Source organism: Electrophorus electricus, chromosome 18, assembly GCF_041902795.1.
Source record: "Electrophorus electricus isolate QZ-2024a chromosome 18, ASM4190279v1, whole genome shotgun sequence".
NCBI classification, from domain to species: domain Eukaryota; kingdom Metazoa; phylum Chordata; class Actinopteri; order Gymnotiformes; family Gymnotidae; genus Electrophorus; species Electrophorus electricus.
Genome location: NC_137514.1, coordinates 7,226,360 through 7,252,000, shown reverse-complemented (window position 1 = coordinate 7,252,000; position 25,641 = coordinate 7,226,360). Strand labels below are relative to the sequence as shown.

General features: G+C 40.6%; 1 protein-coding gene and 5 pseudogenes across 2 annotated transcripts; all 6 read right to left on the bottom strand.

Annotated features, from left to right (window-relative positions):
* Nucleotides 1–30: 30 nt before the first annotated feature.
* LOC118242713 (uncharacterized) lies at nucleotides 31–4,972 on the bottom strand. The gene is made up of 2 exons (XM_035534976.2): nucleotides 4,702–4,972; nucleotides 31–3,106 (listed from the first exon to the last, which is right to left on the bottom strand). Exon 2 carries the CDS (start codon nucleotides 2,960–2,962, stop codon nucleotides 1,103–1,105), a length of 1,860 nt encoding a protein of 619 aa, XP_035390869.1. The 5' UTR covers nucleotides 2,963–3,106; nucleotides 4,702–4,972; the 3' UTR covers nucleotides 31–1,102.
* A 1,324-nt stretch (nucleotides 4,973–6,296) lies between these two features.
* On the bottom strand, nucleotides 6,297–7,747 carry LOC145652112 (uncharacterized; annotated as a pseudogene).
* Nucleotides 7,748–7,784: 37 nt separating this feature from the next.
* Nucleotides 7,785–10,802, bottom strand: LOC118242715 (uncharacterized; annotated as a pseudogene).
* Nucleotides 10,803–14,827: 4,025 nt separating this feature from the next.
* On the bottom strand, nucleotides 14,828–17,845 carry LOC118242716 (uncharacterized; annotated as a pseudogene).
* A 1,361-nt stretch (nucleotides 17,846–19,206) lies between these two features.
* On the bottom strand, nucleotides 19,207–21,833 carry LOC145652111 (uncharacterized; annotated as a pseudogene).
* A 37-nt stretch (nucleotides 21,834–21,870) lies between these two features.
* Nucleotides 21,871–24,789, bottom strand: LOC113577685 (uncharacterized; annotated as a pseudogene). The gene is made up of 2 exons (XR_014118171.1): nucleotides 24,712–24,789; nucleotides 21,871–23,128 (listed from the first exon to the last, which is right to left on the bottom strand). The product of XR_014118171.1 is annotated as an uncharacterized LOC113577685 (transcript).
* Nucleotides 24,790–25,641: the final 852 nt, after the last annotated feature.

Sequence of the window (25,641 nt, the reverse complement as noted above, 5' to 3'; positions counted from 1 at the left end):
TTAAAATCTTCAATAAAATGTTTACAACAATTTGTGAACAATGTATTTACTTAATTTTTTACAGGAGCATTGCAAAGAACATTTTAAAAGTTAAAAGGTTTTTTTTTTGGGGGGGGGGGGGATGAGAATCAGGCTCTTCCAGCTCCACCTACTGCACCTAAGTACATCTGCAAGAATGCACCAGTCCTGAATCAAATCAACCAATCAGAGCCAGCAGGAGTGTAAACAGAAGTAAACAAAAGATGACTAATGAAGAAAGGCAAGCTAAAAATAATGACTGAGCCAGAGATAAAACAAACTTTTCAGAAGTGGAAGGAGCTACAGGACATTACAGGACAACATGGAACATTACTCATGAATGCAGTTGCAGTCAGGCTAACATGAGCTTGCTTCTAATGCAAAGGCCATTGATTAGTTGTTTCATCTGAATGTCCTCAGGCTGTTGTATCAGTTTGGTGTTTGACCGGATATTTGTGTGTCCCTCTGCTGTCATATTTGACATGTTATCATAAGTGGCTTACTACTTAATTAACACTATTTACAGTAGTTCCTGTCATCAACAAACATCTAAGCACTGAAATAATTGTGTGCTGGATCTTTTACCAAATACATATTTGGTTTAGACTACTTCTCATATCTAAAGGATTCATTTCTGTTTGTTTTTTGGCTTAGAAAAACAGAACAGCATAAGGCATAAATGCATAACTAGAAAAATGCAGAACAGTACGATACTAGCTACAAACCAATTCAACATGTTGAAAACTCATTACTTTAACCGTTCCTCTCCTGTGTAGGAGGAAAGCAATGAGGAAGAAACAAATGAAGCCTTCTCAGTTAGGGAGTGATGCAGCTACTCTCCTGTGTGAATGCGCTGATGATACTGGAGACTGCTCTGTTGAATAAAACTCTTCCCACACACTAAGCAGTGATGCAGCTACTCTCCTGTGTGAATGCGCTGATGATACTGGAGACTGCTCTGTTGAATAAAACTCTTCCCACACACTAAGCAGTGATGCAGCTACTCTCCTGTGTGAATGCGCTGATGATACTGGAGACTGCTCTGTTGAATAAAACTCTTCCCACACACTAAGCAGTGATGCAGCTACTCTCCTGTGTGAAGGCGCTGGTGTGTATGGAGACTACTCTGCTGAGTGAAACTCTTCCCACACTCTGAGCAGCGATATGGCTTCTCTCCTGTGTGAAGGCGCTGGTGTGTATGGAGACTACTCTGCTGAGTGAAACTCTTCCCACACTCTGAGCAGTGATATGGCTTCTCTCCTGTGTGAATGCGCTGGTGATATTGGAGATGACCCTGCTGAGTGAAACTCTTTCCACATACTGAGCAGCGATGTGGTTTTTCTCCTGTGTGAATGCGCTGATGTTGTTGGAGATTATGATGAAAAGTAAAGCTCTTTCCACACTCTGAGCAGACATATGGCTTCTCTCCTGTGTGAATGCGCTGGTGTTTCTGGAGAGCACTTGATACAGTAAAACTACTCCCACACACTGAGCAGTGATATGGCTTCACTCCCGTGTGAATGCGCTGGTGTACATGGAGATTACCCAGCTGAATAAAACTCTTTCCACAAACTGAGCAATGATGTGTCTTCTCTCCTGTGTGAATACGCTGATGTCCTTGGAGACTACTCTGTTGACTAAAACCCTTCCCACACACTAAACAGTGATATGGCTTCTCTCCTGTGTGAATGTGCTGATGTCGTTGGAGACTACTGCGGTGAGAGAAACTCCTTCCACATGCTGAGCAGTGATATGGTTTTTCTCCTGTGTGAATGCGCTGATGCTGTTTAAATGTACTTTGTTGAATAAAACTCTTCCCACACACTGAGCAGTGATATGGCTTCTCTCCTGTGTGAATGAGCTGATGTTGTTTGAGATTACTCTGTATAGTAAAACTCTTTCCACACTCTGTGCAGAGATACGGCTTCTCTCCTGTGTGAATGCGCTGATGTGTACGGAGATGACACAATAGACTAAAAACCTTTCCACACTGTGAGCAGACATATGTCTTCTTTACATGAATGTGCTGGTGTCGTTGGAAATGGTACAGATGAGCAAAACTTTTTCCACATGCTGAGCAGACATATGGCTTCTCTCTTGTGTGAATACGCTGGTGTTTTTGAAGAGCCCTCAGTACAGTAAAAGTACTCCCACAAACTGAGCAGTGATATGCCTTCTCTCTTGTGTGAGTGCGCTGATGTTTATGAAGACTACTCCGGTGAGTGAAACTCTTCCCACACAGTGAGCAGTGATATGGCTTCTCTCCAGTGTGAAGGCGCTGGTGTGTATGGAGACTATTCTGGTGAGTGAAACTCTTCCCACACTCTGAGCAGCGATATGGCTTCTCTCCTGTGTGAATGCGCTGGTGATATTTGAGATTACCCTGTTGAGTGAAACTTTTTCCACATACTGAGCAGCGATGTGGTTTTTCTCCTGTGTGAATGCGCAGATGTTGTTGGAGATTATGATGAAACGTAAAGCTCTTTCCACACTCTGAGCAGACATATGGCTTCTCTCCTGTGTGAATGCGCTGGTGTTTCTGGAGAGCACTTGATACAGTAAAACTACTCCCACACACTAAGCAGTGATATGGCTTCTCTCCTGTGTGAATGCGCTGGTGTGCACGGAGATTACCATGCTGAGTGAAACTCTTTCCACACTCTGAGCAGCGATATGGCTTCTCTCCTCTGTGAATACGCTGATGTTGTTGGAGAACACCCTGTTGAGTGAAACTTTTTCCACAGTCTGTGCAGAGATACGGCTTCTCTCCTGTGTGAATACGCTGGTGTTCCTTTAGAGCGCTCTGTGTAGTAAAACCCTTTCCACACTCTGAGCAGCAAAATGGTTTCTCTCCTGTGTGAACACGCTGGTGTCGCTGGAGACTTCTCTGTTGAAAAAAACTCAACCCACATTCTGAGCAGTGGTGAGTTCTTTCCTTTTTCATATCTTTCTGCAAATGTCTGACATGTGCTAGTGTGCAGATTATTATGTTTGTGGAGTGTTGAACCTTTTTTTGGTGCCAGACCCGTGGTTAATCTCTCAATTTCAGCAATCTGAAATGCTCCTCAGGATGGCCTTTCTTGATTTACTAGTGAAAAGAAGAAGAAAAAAAATCAAAATTTATTTCTATAGTGCTTTTCACAAAACATGTCACAAAGCAGCTTTACAAGCCCCCAGTGAGCAAGCCAAGGGCCACAGTGGCAAGGAAAAAACCCCTAGAGCATGAGGAAGAAACCTTGAGAGGAACCAAGCCTCAAAGGGGGGGCTCTATCCTCCTCTGGCCAACAATGCTCACCACAATAATATTCATTTAAAGAGAAAAATAAATACAAAAATGAAAAAATAAGCAATTAATGTCTATTCAAAGTACATATTAGCTGCATAGGAATGTGGACACACAAAACAGAAGACTTGCATCTGGACGTCATGCATTTCTGGATGGAAAAGACAGACATTACTAACTCATTACATTACAAATTATGACATAGAACTTTTACAGGGACAATACATAACCTATGTGAAGATGGCAACCCAGATTGTCTAAGATTATAACATTTGTGCCTTTGCATGTTTTGTCTGGACTGCTTTAGAAACATAAAACATTGTTTTAAATTGTTATGTAATCAACATGAAGTTGGCACCCCATATGGGTGATTTTAACCAAACTAGTCTTAACCATTTGTTCTGTAAAGAATTTACATTGTGCTGCAACTGCTGGCTCTCACGTGTAGCTTTGTTTACACTGCTTACTTTGCTTGCATGATGGATGCTAACTTCATGCCAACTGTATCTAAACTAAACTTTATATCTCAAAAACTAAAACAGCACAAAATGAAAAATTCAAAAGGCACAAATGACTGACACTGGTCTGAATAAATCTGAGACATATGGGGTGCCAACTTCACAAAGATTCATATCATGATAATGATATTCAAACAAATTGTTTGAGGTCAAACAAAACTAAAAAACATGATTAAATTTCAGTGCAGGACATTGGACAGGAAAACACGATTCAGCAAGATTTTTGTATTTTCAGAGTTACACTATGATAATGCCACTACTGTACTAAAAAAAATGTGAATGTCTAGTTCACATCTAAGCATAGTTACAATAACAAGGGCAATATAATAACAAAAAGGTTTTGTCTTGTAAATATCTTAATCTAGCAGATTTTCAATACCAAGTTAAGTGGCAACCCACGAACTATAGAACTTTCCTGAAGCAAACACTCCAAAGTCATAACTTGAACATGTAGCTCACCATTCCTCATCGATCAAACAACATCAGGTAAGTTAGAGTAGGGCAAATATTGACCCGATATGATCAACTGAAGGGTAACAACTAAAGTAAGTTTTAAGGTTAAATGAGCAAAACAACACACACAATGTTTGGACTTTAACAGAACTAGAAGCGCCTCTCCTGCTTTGTTTGATCGAGAGCAACAGTAGAGAATCTCCGTCTGGACGTCGTGCGGATGTACTGGGCCTTTGTTTCAGGCCGACTGACCTCCGTCGCACGTAAACAGAAGCAGTGAATCTGTTGCTGTGGTAACGCTGATCTCGCGTTAGCTCAAATGCTTCCGTTCCTTAGATTAAAATAAACATTCAAGGGAAATAAAGAAACATACTTCTCAGCTGTTTGATAACTATCCACGTAGTACCGATAAAGAAAGAGCGAAATTACCTTAGCGGGAGGCAAAAACGAGGACAGAACGAAGCTCTGTTGATCAGTGTTCGAATTCCGCGTGGTTTTGAATATACCCCTTCCTTCCGATGACGCAAACTTGCGCTGTGCGTTGCTGGTGGTGCTGCCACCTGCTGGTGGGCATGATACCTACAAGAGCTCAGTGCTGCATTCTGAGCTCAAGCTGGGCTAACCATCATATGAGATAATGCACACTAATCATTTTTATGTATATTTTCTTTAGCTAGACACAAATCTATTTCATGTTGTGTCAAGCTCGATTAAAGACAAATGTAACGTGCTAGTCAATGTACTCCCGCTCCTTTGACATCCCGACACACACGTTGTTTAAAGTAATGATTTTAGATTATCTGGTTATGTTTAGGTTTTTGTTTTTAGATATCAAATTAATAATGTGTTTATCTGGAGAAAATAAGGTTTCATTTTCTCAATACCTCCATAAAATTTGTCAATTATATAGAGAAAACAATGTTTATGATGTGGTGTTAATAAAATAATTAGAGATCTCTATAAAAATAAAATTAACTCATTATAACAGTAAATTGGAATTTTTAATAAAGATGCTGATTCATGGCCTTTTAGGGCTTCCATGCCCAACCAGTTTTGTTCATTTAATCACAGCTGTCAAATTGGTTATAAAAGTCTTCCTACAGGAGGATCACTATACTTCTCTATATGTTGTTGTTAATTGCAATTACTTTAATTGTCTTCTTAAGACTCATTTGGATTTGTGTTTATAATAATAATAATATAATACTTTTTTAACATTCTGAGCAAATTTTAACCATACCAGATAATACTGATAACAGTAATAATTTTGATCACAATAATTCTGATATTACATGTTTCACCAGTTTCATCTCTCAAACAACAAATTATTTTAAAAAAAAACCCCCAGATAGTCCATCTAATGACTTTACTGAGATACACCACATGTCCAATTATCCATCAATGACAAGTGTACCACAAGCCAAATAACCTTAAACCACAACTAGCCCACATCTAAAATAATCCTTCAGATTCATCTACCCCAAAGACAGTTGCCCCTCATCCAAAATACCACTCCATGTCTAGATGCCCTTCAACAGAAACTTCCCATTCAGCCCAATAGCCATCCACCACCAACTATGTCAACAAGTAAACAACCCCTCAACTACCCCACAGCCAATTGCCCCTCAACTAAAATATTCATCAACAGCCAAGTGACTTTCAAAGGCATCAAATCCTGTCAGGTAAATAACCCTCAAACAGAACTACCCCACAGCTAAATACCTCTACCAAAATTTACCTCCTCAGCCAAATACCCTTCAAGCTAGCAGTGTAACGGCTTCCCCTTCTCCATCATCCACGAAGTGAGACCGGCACGTGGCTTTGTGTTTATAGTGACGATCAAACAGTGATGATCTTGGCAAAACATGCATCTTCTGCTATAACATGCTTTTCAATCTTCAATAAAATGTTTATAACAAATTATGAACAATTTATTTACTTCATTATTTTTTGACAGGAGCATTGCGTGAAGAACATTTGAGAAGATAAACGTTTAAAACCTCAAGAAAATTTAGGAGCCCAAAAATGGTCAAAAACAATGTATTTAATATAAAAGAGAATTTATTGACTTCTACTTTATAAGAGCAAAAAAAGAAGAAAAAAAAAGAAGGGAGAGGGGTTTTGAATCAGGCTCTTCTAGCTCCACCTACTGCACCTAAGTACATCTGCAAGAATGCACCAGTCCTGAATCAAACCAATCCAATCAGAGCCAGCAGGAGTGTAAACAGAAGTAAACAAAAGATGACTAATGAAGAAAGGCAAGCTAAAAATAACCGACTGAGCCAGAGATAAAACAAACTTTTCAGAAGTGGAAGGAGCTACAGGACATTACAGGACAACATGGAACATTACTCATGAATGCAGTTGCAGTCAGGCTAACATGAGCTTGCTTCTAATGCAAAGGCCATTGATTAGTTGTTTTATTTGAATGTCCTCAGGCTGTTGTATCAGTTTGGTGTTTGACCGGATATTTGTGTGTCCCTCTGCTGTCACATTTGACATGTTATCATAAGTGGCTTACTACTTAATTAACACTATTTACAGTAGTTCCTGTCATCAACAAACATCTAAGCACTGAAATAATTGTGTGCTGGATCTTTTACCAAATACATATTTGGTTTAGACTACTTCTCATATCTAAAGGATTCATTTCTGTTTGTTTTTTGGCTTAGAAAAACAGAACAGCATAAGGCATAAATGCATAACTAGAAAAATGCAGAACAGTACGATACTAGCTACAAACCAATTCAACATGTTGAAAACTCATTACTTTAACCGTTCCTCTCCTGTGTAGGAGGAAAGCAATGAGGAAGAAACAAATGAAGCCTTCTCAGTTAGGGAGTGATGCAGCTACTCTCCTGTGTGAATGCGCTGATGATACTGGAGACTGCTCTGTTGAATAAAACTCTTCCCACACACTAAGCAGTGATGCAGCTACTCTCCTGTGTGAATGCGCTGATGATACTGGAGACTGCTCTGTTGAATAAAACTCTTCCCACACACTAAGCAGTGATGCAGCTACTCTCCTGTGTGAATGCGCTGATGATACTGGAGACTGCTCTGTTGAATAAAACTCTTCCCACACACTAAGCAGTGATGCAGCTACTCTCCTGTGTGAATGCGCTGATGATACTGGAGACTGCTCTGTTGAATAAAACTCTTCCCACACACTAAGCAGTGATGCAGCTACTCTCCTGTGTGAATGCGCTGATGATACTGGAGACTGCTCTGTTGAATAAAACTCTTCCCACACACTAAGCAGTGATGTAGCTTCTCTCCTGTGTGAATGCGCTGATGTCGTTGGAGACTATTCTGGCGAGTGAAACTCTTCCCACACACTGAGCAGTGATATGGCTTCTCTCCTGTGTGAATGAGCTGATGTTGTTTGAGATTACTCTGTATAGTGAAACTCTTTCCACACTCTGTGCAGAGATACGGCTTCTCTCCTGTGTGAATGCGCTGGTGTGTACGGAGATTACACAGTAGAGTAAAAATCTTTCCACAGTCTGAGCAGATATATGTCTTCTTTGCATGAATGTGCTGGTGTCGTTGGAAACGATACAGATGAGTAAAGCTTTTTCCACATTCTGAGCAGACATATGGCTTCTCTCCTGTGTGAATACGCTGGTGTTTTTGAAGAGCCCTCAGTAAAGTAAAAGTACTCCCACAAACTGAGCAGTGATATGGCTTCTCTCCTGTGTGAATGCGCTGGTGTGTACGGAGATTACTCTGATGAGCGAAACTCTTTCCACACACTGAGCAGTGATATGGCTTCTCTCCAGTGTGAAGGCGCTGGTGTGTATGGAGACTACTCTGGTGAGTGAAACTCTTCCCACACTCTGAGCAGCGATATGGCTTCTCTCCTGTGTGAATGCGCTGGTGATGTTGGAGATTACTCTGCTGAGTGAAACTCTTTCCACATACTGAGCAGCGATGTGGTTTTTCTCCTGTGTGAATGCGCTGATGTTGTTGGAGATTATTATATATAGTAAAGCTCTTTCCACACTCTGAGCAGACATATGGCTTCTCTCCTGTGTGAATGCGCTGGTGTTTCTGGAGAGCACTTGATACAGTAAAACTACTCCCACACACTGAGCAGTGATATGGCTTCTCTCCTGTGTGAATGCGCTGGTGTGCACGGAGATGACTCTGCTGAGTGAAACTCTTTCCACACTCTGAGCAGTGATATGGCTTCTCTCCTCTGTGAATGCGCTGATGTTGTTGGAGAACACCCTGTTGAGTGAAACTTTTTCCACAGTCTGTGCAGAGATACGGCTTCTCTCCTGTGTGAATACGCTGGTGTTCCTTTAGAGCGCTCTGTGTAGTAAAACTCTTTCCACACTCTGAGCAGTGATATGGCTTCTCTCCTCTGTGAATGCGCTGATGTTGTTGGAGAACACCCTGTTGAGTGAAACTTTTTCCACAGTCTGTGCAGAGATACGGCTTCTCTCCTGTGTGAATACGCTGGTGTTCCTTTAGAGCGCTCTGTGTAGTTAAACCCTTTCCACACTCTGAGCAGCAAAATGGTTTCTCTCCTGTGTGAACACGCTGGTGTCGCTGGAGACTTCTCTGTTGAAAAAAACTCAACCCACATTCTGAGCAGTGGTGAGTTCTTTCCTTTTTCATATCTTTCTGCAAATGTCTGACATGTGCTAGTGTGCAGATTATTATGTTTGTGGAGTGCTGAACCTTTTTTTGGTGCCAGACCCGTGGTTAATCTCTCAATTTCAGCAATCTGAAATGCTCCTCAGGATGGCCTTTCTTGATTTACTAGTGAAAAGAAGAAGAAAAAAAATCAAAATTTATTTCTATAGTGCTTTTCACAAAACATGTCACAAAGCAGCTTTACAAGCCCCCAGTGAGCCAGCCAAGGGCCACAGTGGCAAGGAAAAAACCCCTAGAGCATGAGGAAGAAACCTTGAGAGGAACCAAGGCTCAAAGGGGGGGGCTCTATCCTCCTCTGGCCAACAATGCTCACCACAATAATATTCATTTAAAGAGAAAAATAAATACAAAAATGAAAAAATAAGCAATTAATGTCTATTCAAAGTACATATTAGCTGCATAGGAATGTGGACACACAAAACAGAAGACTTGCATCTGGACGTCATGCATTTCTGGATGGAAAAGACAGACATTACTAACTCATTACATTACAAATTATGACATAGAACTTTTACAGGGACAATACATAACCTATGTGAAGATGGCAACCCAGATTGTCTAAGATTATAACATTTGTGCCTTTGCATGTTTTGTCTGGACTGCTTTAGAAACATAAAACATTGTTTTAAATTGTTATGTAACCAACATGAAGTTGGCACCCCATATGGGTGATTTTAACCAAACTAGTCTTAACCATTTGTTCTGTAAAGAATTTACATTGTGCTGCAACTGCTGGCTCTCACGTGTAGCTTTGTTTACACTGCTTACTTTGCTTGCATGATGGATGCTAACTTCACGCCAACTGTATCTAAACTAAACTTTATATCTCAAAAACTAAAACAGCACAAAATGAAAAATTCAAAAGGCACAAATGACTGACACTGGTCTGAATAAATCTGAGACATATGGGGTGCCAACTTCACAAAGATTCATATCATGATAATGATATTCAAACAAATTGTTTGAGGTCAAACAAAACTAAAAAACATGATTAAATTTCAGTGCAGGACATTGGACAGGAAAATACGATTCAGCAAGATTTTTGTATTTTCAGAGTTATACTATGATAATGCCACTACTGTACTAAAAAAAATGTGAATGTCTAGTTCACATCTAAGCATAGTTACAATAACAAAAAGGTTTTGTCTTGTAAATATCTTAATCTAGCAGATTTTCAATACCAAGTTAAGTGGCAACCCACGAACTATAGAACTTTCCTGAAGCAAACACTCCAAAGTCATAACTTGAACATGTAGCTCACCATTCCTCATCGATCAAACAACATCAGGTAAGTTAGAGTAGGGCAAATATTGACCCGATATGATCAACTGAAGGGTAACAACTAAAGTAAGTTTTAAGGTTAAATGAGCAAAACAACACACACAATGTTTGGACTTTAACAGAACACTGTTTGTTCCAGAGATCGTTTAACATGATCTTTGGTTAATTCGTCGGCTCTATCACACTAGAAGCGCCTCTCCTGCTTTGTTTGATCGAGAGCAACAGTAGAGAATCTCCGTCTGGACGTCCGTTCCTTAGATTAAAATAAACATTCAAGGGAAATAAAGAAACATACTTCTCAGCTGTTTGATAACTATCTACGTAGTACCGATAAAGAAAGAGCGAAATTACCTTAGCGGGAGGCAAAAACGAGGACAGAACGAAGCTCTGTTGATCAATGTTCGAATTCCGCGTGGTTTTGAATATACCCCTTCCTTCCGATGACGCAAACTTGCGCTGTGCGTTGCTGGTGGTGCTGCCACCTGCTGGTGGGCATGATACCTACAAGAGCTCAGTGCTGCATTCTGAGCTCAAGCTGGGCTAACCATCATATGAGATAATGCACACTAATCATTTTTATGTATATTTTCTTTAGCTAGACACAAATCTATTTCATGTTGTGTCAAGCTCGATTAAAGACAAATGTAACGTGCTAGTCAATGTACTCCCGCTCCTTTGACATCCCGACACACACGTTGTTTAAAGTAATGATTTTAGATTATCTGGTTATGTTTAGGTTTTTGTTTTTAGATATCAAATTAATAATGTGTTTATCTGGAGAAAATAAGGTTTCATTTTCTCAATACCTCCATAAAATTTGTCAATTATATAGAGAAAACAATGTTTATGATGTGGTGTTAATAAAAATAATTAGAGATCTCTATAAAATAAAATTAACTCATTATAACAGTCAATTGGAATTTTTAATAAAGATGCTGATTCATGGCCTTTTAGGGCTTCCATACCCAACCAGTTTTGTTCATTTAATCACAGCTGTCAAATTGGTTATAAAAGTCTTCCTACAGGAGGATCACTATACTTCTCTGTATGTTGTTGTTAATTGCAATTACTTTAATTGTCTTCTTAAGACTCATTTGGAATTGTGTTTATAATAATAATAATATAATACTTTTTTAACATTCTGAGCAAATTTTAACCATACCAGATAATACTGATAACAGTAATAATTTTGATCACAATAATTCTGATATTACATGTTTCACCAGTTTCATCTCTCAAACAACAAATTATTTTTAAAAAAAAACCCAGATAGTCCATCTAATGACTTTACTGAGATACACCACATGTCCAATTATCCATCAATGACAAGTGTACCACAAGCCAAATAACCTTAAACCACAACTAGCCCACATCTAAAATAATCCTTCAGATTCATCTACCCCAAAGACAGTTGCCCCTCATCCAAAATACCACTCCATGTCTAGATGCCCTTCAACAGAAACTTCCCATTCAGCCCAATAGCCATCCACCACCAACTATGTCAACAAGTAAACAACCCCTCAACTACCCCACAGCCAATTGCCCCTCAACTAAAATATTCATCAACAGCCAAGTGACTTTCAAAGGCATCAAATCCTGTCAGGTAAATAACCCTCAAACAGAACTACCCCACAGCTAAATACCTCTACCAAAATTTACCTCCTCAGCCAAATACCCTTCAAGCTAGCAGTGTAACGGCTTCCCCTTCTCCATCATCCACGAAGTGAGACCGGCACGTGGCTTTGTGTTTATAGTGACGATCAAACAGTGATGATCTTGGCAAAACATGCATCTTCTGCTATAACATGCTTTTCAATCTTCAATAAAATGTTTATAACAAATTATGAACAATTTATTTACTTCATTATTTTTTGACAGGAGCATTGCGTGAAGAACATTTGAGAAGATAAACGTTTAAAACCTCAAGAAAATTTAGGAGCCCAAAAATGGTCAAAAACAATGTATTTAATATAAAAGAGAATTTATTGACTTCTACTTTATAAGAGCAAAAAAAGAAGAAAAAAAAAGAAGGGAGAGGGGTTTTGAATCAGGCTCTTCTAGCTCCACCTACTGCACCTAAGTACATCTGCAAGAATGCACCAGTCCTGAATCAAACCAATCCAATCAGAGCCAGCAGGAGTGTAAACAGAAGTAAACAAAAGATGACTAATGAAGAAAGGCAAGCTAAAAATAACCGACTGAGCCAGAGATAAAACAAACTTTTCAGAAGTGGAAGGAGCTACAGGACATTACAGGACAACATGGAACATTACTCATGAATGCAGTTGCAGTCAGGCTAACATGAGCTTGCTTCTAATGCAAAGGCCATTGATTAGTTGTTTTATTTGAATGTCCTCAGGCTGTTGTATCAGTTTGGTGTTTGACCGGATATTTGTGTGTCCCTCTGCTGTCACATTTGACATGTTATCATAAGTGGCTTACTACTTAATTAACACTATTTACAGTAGTTCCTGTCATCAACAAACATCTAAGCACTGAAATAATTGTGTGCTGGATCTTTTACCAAATACATATTTGGTTTAGACTACTTCTCATATCTAAAGGATTCATTTCTGTTTGTTTTTTGGCTTAGAAAAACAGAACAGCATAAGGCATAAATGCATAACTAGAAAAATGCAGAACAGTACGATACTAGCTACAAACCAATTCAACATGTTGAAAACTCATTACTTTAACCGTTCCTCTCCTGTGTAGGAGGAAAGCAATGAGGAAGAAACAAATGAAGCCTTCTCAGTTAGGGAGTGATGCAGCTACTCTCCTGTGTGAATGCGCTGATGATACTGGAGACTGCTCTGTTGAATAAAACTCTTCCCACACACTAAGCAGTGATGCAGCTACTCTCCTGTGTGAATGCGCTGATGATACTGGAGACTGCTCTGTTGAATAAAACTCTTCCCACACACTAAGCAGTGATGCAGCTACTCTCCTGTGTGAATGCGCTGATGATACTGGAGACTGCTCTGTTGAATAAAACTCTTCCCACACACTAAGCAGTGATGCAGCTACTCTCCTGTGTGAATGCGCTGATGATACTGGAGACTGCTCTGTTGAATAAAACTCTTCCCACACACTAAGCAGTGATGCAGCTACTCTCCTGTGTGAATGCGCTGATGATACTGGAGACTGCTCTGTTGAATAAAACTCTTCCCACACACTAAGCAGTGATGCAGCTACTCCCCTGTGTGAATGCGCTGATGATACTGGAGACTGCTCTGTTGAATAAAACTCTTCCCACACACTAAGCAGTGATGCAGCTACTCCCCTGTGTGAATGCGCTGATGATACTGGAGACTGCTCTGTTGAATAAAACTCTTCCCACACACTAAGCAGTGATGCAGCTACTCTCCTGTGTGAATGCGCTGATGATACTGGAGACTGCTCTGTTGAATAAAACTCTTCCCACACACTAAGCAGTGATGCAGCTACTCCCCTGTGTGAATGCGCTGATGATACTGGAGACTGCTCTGTTGAATAAAACTCTTCCCACACACTAAGCAGTGATGCAGCTACTCCCCTGTGTGAATGCGCTGATGATACTGGAGACTGCTCTGTTGAATAAAACTCTTCCCACACACTAAGCAGTGATGCAGCTACTCCCCTGTGTGAATGCGCTGATGATACTGGAGACTGCTCTGTTGAATAAAACTCTTCCCACACACTAAGCAGTGATGCAGCTACTCCCCTGTGTGAATGCGCTGATGATACTGGAGACTGCTCTGTTGAATAAAACTCTTCCCACACACTAAGCAGTGATGCAGCTACTCCCCTGTGTGAATGCGCTGATGATACTGGAGACTGCTCTGTTGAATAAAACTCTTCCCACACACTAAGCAGTGATGCAGCTACTCCCCTGTGTGAATGCGCTGATGATACTGGAGACTGCTCTGTTGAATAAAACTCTTCCCACACACTAAGCAGTGATGCAGCTACTCTCCTGTGTGAATGCGCTGATGATACTGGAGACTGCTCTGTTGAATAAAACTCTTCCCACACACTAAGCAGTGATGCAGCTACTCTCCTGTGTGAATGCGCTGATGATACTGGAGACTGCTCTGTTGAATAAAACTCTTCCCACACACTAAGCAGTGATGCAGCTACTCTCCTGTGTGAATGCGCTGATGATACTGGAGACTGCTCTGTTGAATAAAACTCTTCCCACACACTAAGCAGTGATGCAGCTACTCTCCTGTGTGAATGCGCTGATGATACTGGAGACTGCTCTGTTGAATAAAACTCTTCCCACACACTAAGCAGTGATGCAGCTACTCTCCTGTGTGAATGCGCTGATGATACTGGAGACTGCTCTGTTGAATAAAACTCTTCCCACACACTAAGCAGTGATGCAGCTACTCTCCTGTGTGAATGCGCTGATGTCGTTGGAGACTATTATGGCGAGTGAAACTCTTCCCACACACTGAGCAGTGATATGGCTTCTCTCCTGTGTGAATGAGCTGATGTTGTTTGAGATTACTCTGTATAGTGAAACTCTTTCCACACTCTGTGCAGAGATACGGCTTCTCTCCTGTGTGAATGCGCTGGTGTGTACGGAGATTACACAGTAGAGTAAAAATCTTTCCACAGTCTGAGCAGATATATGTCTTCTTTGCATGAATGTGCTGGTGTCGTTGGAAACGATACAGATGAGTAAAGCTTTTTCCACATTCTGAGCAGACATATGGCTTCTCTCCTGTGTGAATACGCTGGTGTTTTTGAAGAGCCCTCAGTAAAGTAAAAGTACTCCCACAAACTGAGCAGTGATATGGCTTCTCTCCTGTGTGAATGCGCTGGTGTGTACGGAGATTACTCTGATGAGCGAAACTCTTTCCACACACTGAGCAGTGATATGGCTTCTCTCCAGTGTGAAGGCGCTGGTGTGTATGGAGACTACTCTGGTGAGTGAAACTCTTCCCACACTCTGAGCAGCGATATGGCTTCTCTCCTGTGTGAATGCGCTGGTGATGTTGGAGATTACTCTGCTGAGTGAAACTCTTTCCACATACTGAGCAGCGATGTGGTTTTTCTCCTGTGTGAATGCGCTGATGTTGTTGGAGATTATTATATATAGTAAAGCTCTTTCCACACTCTGAGCAGACATATGGCTTCTCTCCTGTGTGAATGCGCTGGTGTTTCTGGAGAGCACTTGATACAGTAAAACTACTCCCACACACTGAGCAGTGATATGGCTTCTCTCCTGTGTGAATGCGCTGGTGTGCACGGAGATGACTCTGCTGAGTGAAACTCTTTCCACACTCTGAGCAGTGATATGGCTTCTCTCCTCTGTGAATGCGCTGATGTTGTTGGAGAACACCCTGTTGAGTGAAACTTTTTCCACAGTCTGTGCAGAGATACGGCTTCTCTCCTGTGTGAATACGCTGGTGTTCCTTTAGAGCGCTCTGTGTAGTAAAACTCTTTCCACACTCTGAGCAGTGATATGGCTTCTCTCCTCTGTGAATGCGCTGATGTTGTTGGAGAACACCCTGTTGAGTGAAACTTTTTCCACAGTCTGTGCAGAGATACGGCTTCTCTCCTGTGTGAATACGCTGGTGTTCCTTTAGAGCGCTCTGTGTAGTTAAACCCTTTCCACACTCTGAGCAGCAAAATGGTTTCTCTCCTGTGTGAACACGCTGGTGTCGCTGGAGACTTCTCTGTTGAAAAAAACTCAACCCACATTCTGAGCAGTGGTGAGTTCTTTCCTTTTTCATATCTTTCTGCAAATGTCTGACATGTGCTAGTGTGCAGATTATTATGTTTGTGGAGTGCTGAACCTTTTTTTGGTGCCAGACCCGTGGTTAATCTCTCAATTTCAGCAATCTGAAATGCTCCTCAGGATGGCCTTTCTTGATTTACTAGTGAAAAGAAGAAGAAAAAAAATCAAAATTTATTTCTATAGTGCTTTTCACAAAACATGTCACAAAGCAGCTTTACAAGCCCCCAGTGAGCCAGCCAAGGGCCACAGTGGCAAGGAAAAAACCCCTAGAGCATGAGGAAGAAACCTTGAGAGGAACCAAGGCTCAAAGGGGGGGGCTCTATCCTCCTCTGGCCAACAATGCTCACCACAATAATATTCATTTAAAGAGAAAAATAAATACAAAAATGAAAAAATAAGCAATTAATGTCTATTCAAAGTACATATTAGCTGCATAGGAATGTGGACACACAAAACAGAAGACTTGCATCTGGACGTCATGCATTTCTGGATGGAAAAGACAGACATTACTAACTCATTACATTACAAATTATGACATAGAACTTTTACAGGGACAATACATAACCTATGTGAAGATGGCAACCCAGATTGTCTAAGATTATAACATTTGTGCCTTTGCATGTTTTGTCTGGACTGCTTTAGAAACATAAAACATTGTTTTAAATTGTTATGTAACCAACATGAAGTTGGCACCCCATATGGGTGATTTTAACCAAACTAGTCTTAACCATTTGTTCTGTAAAGAATTTACATTGTGCTGCAACTGCTGGCTCTCACGTGTAGCTTTGTTTACACTGCTTACTTTGCTTGCATGATGGATGCTAACTTCACGCCAACTGTATCTAAACTAAACTTTATATCTCAAAAACTAAAACAGCACAAAATGAAAAATTCAAAAGGCACAAATGACTGACACTGGTCTGAATAAATCTGAGACATATGGGGTGCCAACTTCACAAAGATTCATATCATGATAATGATATTCAAACAAATTGTTTGAGGTCAAACAAAACTAAAAAACATGATTAAATTTCAGTGCAGGACATTGGACAGGAAAATACGATTCAGCAAGATTTTTGTATTTTCAGAGTTATACTATGATAATGCCACTACTGTACTAAAAAAAATGTGAATGTCTAGTTCACATCTAAGCATAGTTACAATAACAAAAAGGTTTTGTCTTGTAAATATCTTAATCTAGCAGATTTTCAATACCCAGTTAAGTGGCAACCCACGAACTATAGAACTTTCCTGAAGCAAACACTCCAAAGTCATAACTTGAACATGTAGCTCACCATTCCTCATCGATCAAACAACATCAGGTAAGTTAGAGTAGGGCAAATATTGACCCGATATGATCAACTGAAGGGTAACAACTAAAGTAAGTTTTAAGGTTAAATGAGCAAAACAACACACACAATGTTTGGACTTTAACAGAACACTGTTTGTTCCAGAGATCGTTTAACATGATCTTTGGTTAATTCGTCGGCTCTATCACACTAGAAGCGCCTCTCCTGCTTTGTTTGATCGAGAGCAACAGTAGAGAATCTCCGTCTGGACGTCCGTTCCTTAGATTAAAATAAACATTCAAGGGAAATAAAGAAACATACTTCTCAGCTGTTTGATAACTATCTACGTAGTACCGATAAAGAAAGAGCGAAATTACCTTAGCGGGAGGCAAAAACGAGGACAGAACGAAGCTCTGTTGATCAATGTTCGAATTCCGCGTGGTTTTGAATATACCCCTTCCTTCCGATGACGCAAACTTGCGCTGTGCGTTGCTGGTGGTGCTGCCACCTGCTGGTGGGCATGATACCTACAAGAGCTCAGTGCTGCATTCTGAGCTCAAGCTGGGCTAACCATCATATGAGATAATGCACACTAATCATTTTTATGTATATTTTCTTTAGCTAGACACAAATCTATTTCATGTTGTGTCAAGCTCGATTAAAGACAAATGTAACGTGCTAGTCAATGTACTCCCGCTCCTTTGACATCCCGACACACACGTTGTTTAAAGTAATGATTTTAGATTATCTGGTTATGTTTAGGTTTTTGTTTTTAGATATCAAATTAATAATGTGTTTATCTGGAGAAAATAAGGTTTCATTTTCTCAATACCTCCATAAAATTTGTCAATTATATAGAGAAAACAATGTTTATGATGTGGTGTTAATAAAAATAATTAGAGATCTCTATAAAATAAAATTAACTCATTATAACAGTCAATTGGAATTTTTAATAAAGATGCTGATTCATGGCCTTTTAGGGCTTCCATACCCAACCAGTTTTGTTCATTTAATCACAGCTGTCAAATTGGTTATAAAAGTCTTCCTACAGGAGGATCACTATACTTCTCTGTATGTTGTTGTTAATTGCAATTACTTTAATTGTCTTCTTAAGACTCATTTGGAATTGTGTTTATAATAATAATAATATAATACTTTTTTAACATTCTGAGCAAATTTTAACCATACCAGATAATACTGATAACAGTAATAATTTTGATCACAATAATTCTGATATTACATGTTTCACCAGTTTCATCTCTCAAACAACAAATTATTTTTAAAAAAAAACCCAGATAGTCCATCTAATGACTTTACTGAGATACACCACATGTCCAATTATCCATCAATGACAAGTGTACCACAAGCCAAATAACCTTAAACCACAACTAGCCCACATCTAAAATAATCCTTCAGATTCATCTACCCCAAAGACAGTTGCCCCTCATCCAAAATACCACTCCATGTCTAGATGCCCTTCAACAGAAACTTCCCATTCAGCCCAATAGCCATCCACCACCAACTATGTCAACAAGTAAACAACCCCTCAACTACCCCACAGCCAATTGCCCCTCAACTAAAATATTCATCAACAGCCAAGTGACTTTCAAAGGCATCAAATCCTGTCAGGTAAATAACCCTCAAACAGAACTACCCCACAGCTAAATACCTCTACCAAAATTTACCTCCTCAGCCAAATACCCTTCAAGCTAGCAGTGTAACGGCTTCCCCTTCTCCATCATCCACGAAGTGAGACCGGCACGTGGCTTTGTGTTTATAGTGACGATCAAACAGTGATGATCTTGGCAAAACATGCATCTTCTGCTATAACATGCTTTTCAATCTTCAATAAAATGTTTATAACAAATTATGAACAATTTATTTACTTCATTATTTTTTGACAGGAGCATTGCGTGAAGAACATTTGAGAAGATAAACGTTTAAAACCTCAAGAAAATTTAGGAGCCCAAAAATGGTCAAAAACAATGTATTTAATATAAAAGAGAATTTATTGACTTCTACTTTATAAGAGCAAAAAAAGAAGAAAAAAAAAGAAGGGAGAGGGGTTTTGAATCAGGCTCTTCTAGCTCCACCTACTGCACCTAAGTACATCTGCAAGAATGCACCAGTCCTGAATCAAACCAATCCAATCAGAGCCAGCAGGAGTGTAAACAGAAGTAAACAAAAGATGACTAATGAAGAAAGGCAAGCTAAAAATAACCGACTGAGCCAGAGATAAAACAAACTTTTCAGAAGTGGAAGGAGCTACAGGACATTACAGGACAACATGGAACATTACTCATGAATGCAGTTGCAGTCAGGCTAACATGAGCTTGCTTCTAATGCAAAGGCCATTGATTAGTTGTTTTATTTGAATGTCCTCAGGCTGTTGTATCAGTTTGGTGTTTGACCGGATATTTGTGTGTCCCTCTGCTGTCACATTTGACATGTTATCATAAGTGGCTTACTACTTAATTAACACTATTTACAGTAGTTCCTGTCATCAACAAACATCTAAGCACTGAAATAATTGTGTGCTGGATCTTTTACCAAATACATATTTGGTTTAGACTACTTCTCATATCTAAAGGATTCATTTCTGTTTGTTTTTTGGCTTAGAAAAACAGAACAGCATAAGGCATAAATGCATAACTAGAAAAATGCAGAACAGTACGATACTAGCTACAAACCAATTCAACATGTTGAAAACTCATTACTTTAACCGTTCCTCTCCTGTGTAGGAGGAAAGCAATGAGGAAGAAACAAATGAAGCCTTCTCAGTTAGGGAGTGATGCAGCTACTCTCCTGTGTGAATGCGCTGATGATACTGGAGACTGCTCTGTTGAATAAAACTCTTCCCACACACTAAGCAGTGATGCAGCTACTCTCCTGTGTGAATGCGCTGATGATACTGGAGACTGCTCTGTTGAATAAAACTCTTCCCACACACTAAGCAGTGATGCAGCTACTCTCCTGTGTGAATGCGCTGATGATACTGGAGACTGCTCTGTTGAATAAAACTCTTCCCACACACTAAGCAGTGATGCAGCTACTCTCCTGTGTGAATGCGCTGATGATACTGGAGACTGCTCTGTTGAATAAAACTCTTCCCACACACTAAGCAGTGATGCAGCTACTCCCCTGTGTGAATGCGCTGATGATACTGGAGACTGCTCTGTTGAATAAAACTCTTCCCACACACTAAGCAGTGATGCAGCTACTCCCCTGTGTGAATGCGCTGATGATACTGGAGACTGCTCTGTTGAATAAAACTCTTCCCACACACTAAGCAGTGATGCAGCTACTCTCCTGTGTGAATGCGCTGATGATACTGGAGACTGCTCTGTTGAATAAAACTCTTCCCACACACTAAGCAGTGATGCAGCTACTCCCCTGTGTGAATGCGCTGATGATACTGGAGACTGCTCTGTTGAATAAAACTCTTCCCACACACTAAGCAGTGATGCAGCTACTCCCCTGTGTGAATGCGCTGATGATACTGGAGACTGCTCTGTTGAATAAAACTCTTCCCACACACTAAGCAGTGATGCAGCTACTCCCCTGTGTGAATGCGCTGATGATACTGGAGACTGCTCTGTTGAATAAAACTCTTCCCACACACTAAGCAGTGATGCAGCTACTCCCCTGTGTGAATGCGCTGATGATACTGGAGACTGCTCTGTTGAATAAAACTCTTCCCACACACTAAGCAGTGATGCAGCTACTCCCCTGTGTGAATGCGCTGATGATACTGGAGACTGCTCTGTTGAATAAAACTCTTCCCACACACTAAGCAGTGATGCAGCTACTCCCCTGTGTGAATGCGCTGATGATACTGGAGACTGCTCTGTTGAATAAAACTCTTCCCACACACTAAGCAGTGATGCAGCTACTCTCCTGTGTGAATGCGCTGATGATACTGGAGACTGCTCTGTTGAATAAAACTCTTCCCACACACTAAGCAGTGATGCAGCTACTCTCCTGTGTGAATGCGCTGATGATACTGGAGACTGCTCTGTTGAATAAAACTCTTCCCACACACTAAGCAGTGATGCAGCTACTCTCCTGTGTGAATGCGCTGATGATACTGGAGACTGCTCTGTTGAATAAAACTCTTCCCACACACTAAGCAGTGATGCAGCTACTCTCCTGTGTGAATGCGCTGATGATACTGGAGACTGCTCTGTTGAATAAAACTCTTCCCACACACTAAGCAGTGATGCAGCTACTCTCCTGTGTGAATGCGCTGATGATACTGGAGACTGCTCTGTTGAATAAAACTCTTCCCACACACTAAGCAGTGATGCAGCTACTCTCCTGTGTGAATGCGCTGATGATACTGGAGACTGCTCTGTTGAATAAAACTCTTCCCACACACTAAGCAGTGATGTAGCTTCTCTCCTGTGTGAATGCGCTGATGTCGTTGGAGACTATTCTGGCGAGTGAAACTCTTCCCACACACTGAGCAGTGATATGGCTTCTCTCCTGTGTGAATGAGCTGATGTTGTTTGAGATTACTCTGTATAGTAAAACTCTTTCCACACTCTGTGCAGAGATACGGCTTCTCTCCTGTGTGAATGCGCTGGTGTGTACGGAGATTACACAGTAGAGTAAAAATCTTTCCACAGTCTGAGCAGATATATGTCTTCTTTGCATGAATGTGCTGGTGTCGTTGGAAACGATACAGATGAGTAAAGCTTTTTCCACATTCTGAGCAGACATATGGCTTCTCTCCTGTGTGAATACGCTGGTGTTTTTGAAGAGCCCTCAGTAAAGTAAAAGTACTCCCACAAACTGAGCAGTGATATGGCTTCTCTCCTGTGTGAATGCGCTGGTGTGTACGGAGATTACTCTGATGAGCGAAACTCTTTCCACACACTGAGCAGTGATATGGCTTCTCTCCAGTGTGAAGGCGCTGGTGTGTATGGAGACTACTCTGGTGAGTGAAACTCTTCCCACACTCTGAGCAGCGATATGGCTTCTCTCCTGTGTGAATGCGCTGGTGATGTTGGAGATTACTCTGCTGAGTGAAACTCTTTCCACATACTGAGCAGCGATGTGGTTTTTCTCCTGTGTGAATGCGCTGATGTTGTTGGAGATTATTATATATAGTAAAGCTCTTTCCACACTCTGAGCAGACATATGGCTTCTCTCCTGTGTGAATGCGCTGGTGTTTCTGGAGAGCACTTGATACAGTAAAACTACTCCCACACACTGAGCAGTGATATGGCTTCTCTCCTGTGTGAATGCGCTGGTGTGCACGGAGATGACTCTGCTGAGTGAAACTCTTTCCACACTCTGAGCAGTGATATGGCTTCTCTCCTCTGTGAATGCGCTGATGTTGTTGGAGAACACCCTGTTGAGTGAAACTTTTTCCACAGTCTGTGCAGAGATACGGCTTCTCTCCTGTGTGAATACGCTGGTGTTCCTTTAGAGCGCTCTGTGTAGTAAAACTCTTTCCGCACTCTGAGCAGCGATATGGCTTTTCTCCTCTGTGAATGCGCTGATGTTGTTGGAGAACACCCTGTTGAGTGAAACTTTTTCCACAGTCTGTGCAGAGATACGGCTTCTCTCCTGTGTGAATACGCTGGTGTTCCTTTAGAGCGCTCTGTGTAGTTAAACCCTTTCCACACTCTGAGCAGCAAAATGGTTTCTCTCCTGTGTGAACACGCTGGTGTCGCTGGAGACTTCTCTGTTGAAAAAAACTCAACCCACATTCTGAGCAGTGGTGAGTTCTTTCCTTTTTCATATCTTTCTGCAAATGTCTGACATGTGCTAGTGTGCAGATTATTATGTTTGTGGAGTGCTGAACCTTTTTTTGGTGCCAGACCCGTGGTTAATCTCTCAATTTCAGCAATCTGAAATGCTCCTCAGGATGGCCTTTCTTGATTTACTAGTGAAAAGAAGAAGAAAAAAAATCAAAATTTATTTCTATAGTGCTTTTCACAAAACATGTCACAAAGCAGCTTTACAAGCCCCCAGTGAGCCAGCCAAGGGCCACAGTGGCAAGGAAAAAACCCCTAGAGCATGAGGAAGAAACCTTGAGAGGAACCAAGGCTCAAAGGGGGGGGCTCTATCCTCCTCTGGCCAACAATGCTCACCACAATAATATTCATTTAAAGAGAAAAATAAATACAAAAATGAAAAAATAAGCAATTAATGTCTATTCAAAGTACATATTAGCTACATAGGAATGTGGACACACAAAACAGAAGACTTGCATCTGGACGTCATGCATTTCTGGATGGAAAAGACAGACATTACTAACTCATTACATTACAAATTATGACATAGGTTATGTACTGTCCCTGTAAAAGTTCTATGTGAAGATGGCAACCCAGATTGTCTAAGATTATAACATTTGTGCCTTTGCATGTTTTGTCTGGACTGCTTTAGAAACATAAAACATTGTTTTAAATTGTTATGTAATCAACATGAAGTTGGCACCCCATATGGGTGATTTTAACCAAACTAGTCTTAACCATTTGTTCTGTAAAGAATTTACATTGTGCTGCAACTGCTGGCTCTCACGTGTAGCTTTGTTTACACTGCTTACTTTGCTTGCATGATGGATGCTAACTTCATGCCAACTGTATCTAAACTAAACTTTATATCTCAAAAACTAAAACAGCACAAAATGAAAAATTCAAAAGGCACAAATGACTGACACTGGTCTGAATAAATCTGAGACATATGGGGTGCCAACTTCACAAAGATTCATATCATGATAATGATATTCAAACAAATTGTTTGAGGTCAAACAAAACTAAAAAACATGATTAAATTTCAGTGCAGGACATTGGACAGGAAAACACGATTCAGCAAGATTTTTGTATTTTCAGAGTTACACTATGATAATGCCACTACTGTACTAAAAAAAATGTGAATGTCTAGTTCACATCTAAGCATAGTTACAATAACAAAAAGGTTTTGTCTTGTAAATATCTTAATCTAGCAGATTTTCAATACCAAGTTAAGTGGCAACCCATGAACTATAGAACTTTCCTGAAGCAAACACTCCAAAGTCATAACTTGAACATGTAGCTCACCATTCCTCATCGATCAAACAACATCAGGTAAGTTAGAGTAGGGCAAATATTGACCCGATATGATCAACTGAAGGGTAACAACTAAAGTAAGTTTTAAGGTTAAATGAGCAAAACAACACACACAATGTTTGGACTTTAACAGAACTAGAAGCGCCTCTCCTGCTTTGTTTGATCGAGAGCAACAGTAGAGAATCTCCGTCTGGACGTCGTGCGGATGTACTGGGCCTTTGTTTCAGGCCGACTGACCTCCGTCGCACGTAAACAGAAGCAGTGAATCTGTTGCTGTGGTAACGCTGATCTCGCGTTAGCTCAAATGCTTCCGTCCCTTAGATTAAAAGAAAGATGCTCATCAGCTGCGCGTTAACTGTCCACGTAGTGCCGGCAAAGAAAGAGAGAGAGACGACGGAGAAGATATTTAAGGCCAAACCTTAGCGGGAGGCAAAAACGAGGACAGAACGAAGCTCTGTTGATGACAATGTTTGCAGCTGAATTCCGCGTGGTTTTGAATATACCCCTTCCTTCCGATGACGCAAACTTGCGCTGTGCGTTGCTGGTGGTGCTGCCACCTGCTGGTGGGCATGATACCTACAAGACCTGCATTCCTCACCTCATCCAATTATAATGGGTGCTCACATCTATGCGCCTCACAGTGCTTGCACTTGTATATCTGAAAAAAAAGAAATTTTAATTTACATAAATGAATACAAAGTATTCTACTACAGTAGGACTCAATATAACAGATTCGTTAGGGATTGAAGGACAAAAAATGTAGTTGTGATGACTGGTGGTTATTGCCTCTATATGTAATATCATGATTTTGGAAGGAACTTCTAAATGAATGAACAAATAACATGAAACAAACTCAGCACCCTGGAGTAGCTGCTTTCCATTTCCTCCTCTTTTTCAGTCAGTTCTCCCTGGTAGTGGCCAGAGTGTGCACAGACTAGAACAGTATTACCGTGGTTAAACACTGGCATCAGGAATACTGGACTTCCGAACCTCCAAATGAGAGGGAAGTGTCTGTCTGACTTAATTTGTGACCCCCACAGAAACAGGGGAATCAGGGATGATGTGAGCTGCACTGTGAACCCCACTCTCATCAATCAGGATCACTTGCTTGGGAAAATGTCTTCCTTCCAAAAACTCTACTACTCTTTTAAACAGATGCAAAATAGTACTATGATTTAGGAAACAGTCTAAATTTATATTATTGCCCAAGCCTTCATGGTGTAGTGTCATTATTTCTCTGTGAGGTATCGATGGTAAATCCAATGTTTCTAATTCTATAGTTGAAACAACATGAAAATGTATTTCAATTTTCTCAAGAAAAAGGTGTTCTGTTTTGGGTGGTTAGTGT

What these genes read in the sequence shown, in the direction of transcription:
- LOC118242713 (XM_035534976.2), bottom strand. Translation starts at nt 2,962, where the DNA reads ATGAAAAAGGAAAGAACTCACCACTGCTCAGAATGTGGGTTGAGTTTT.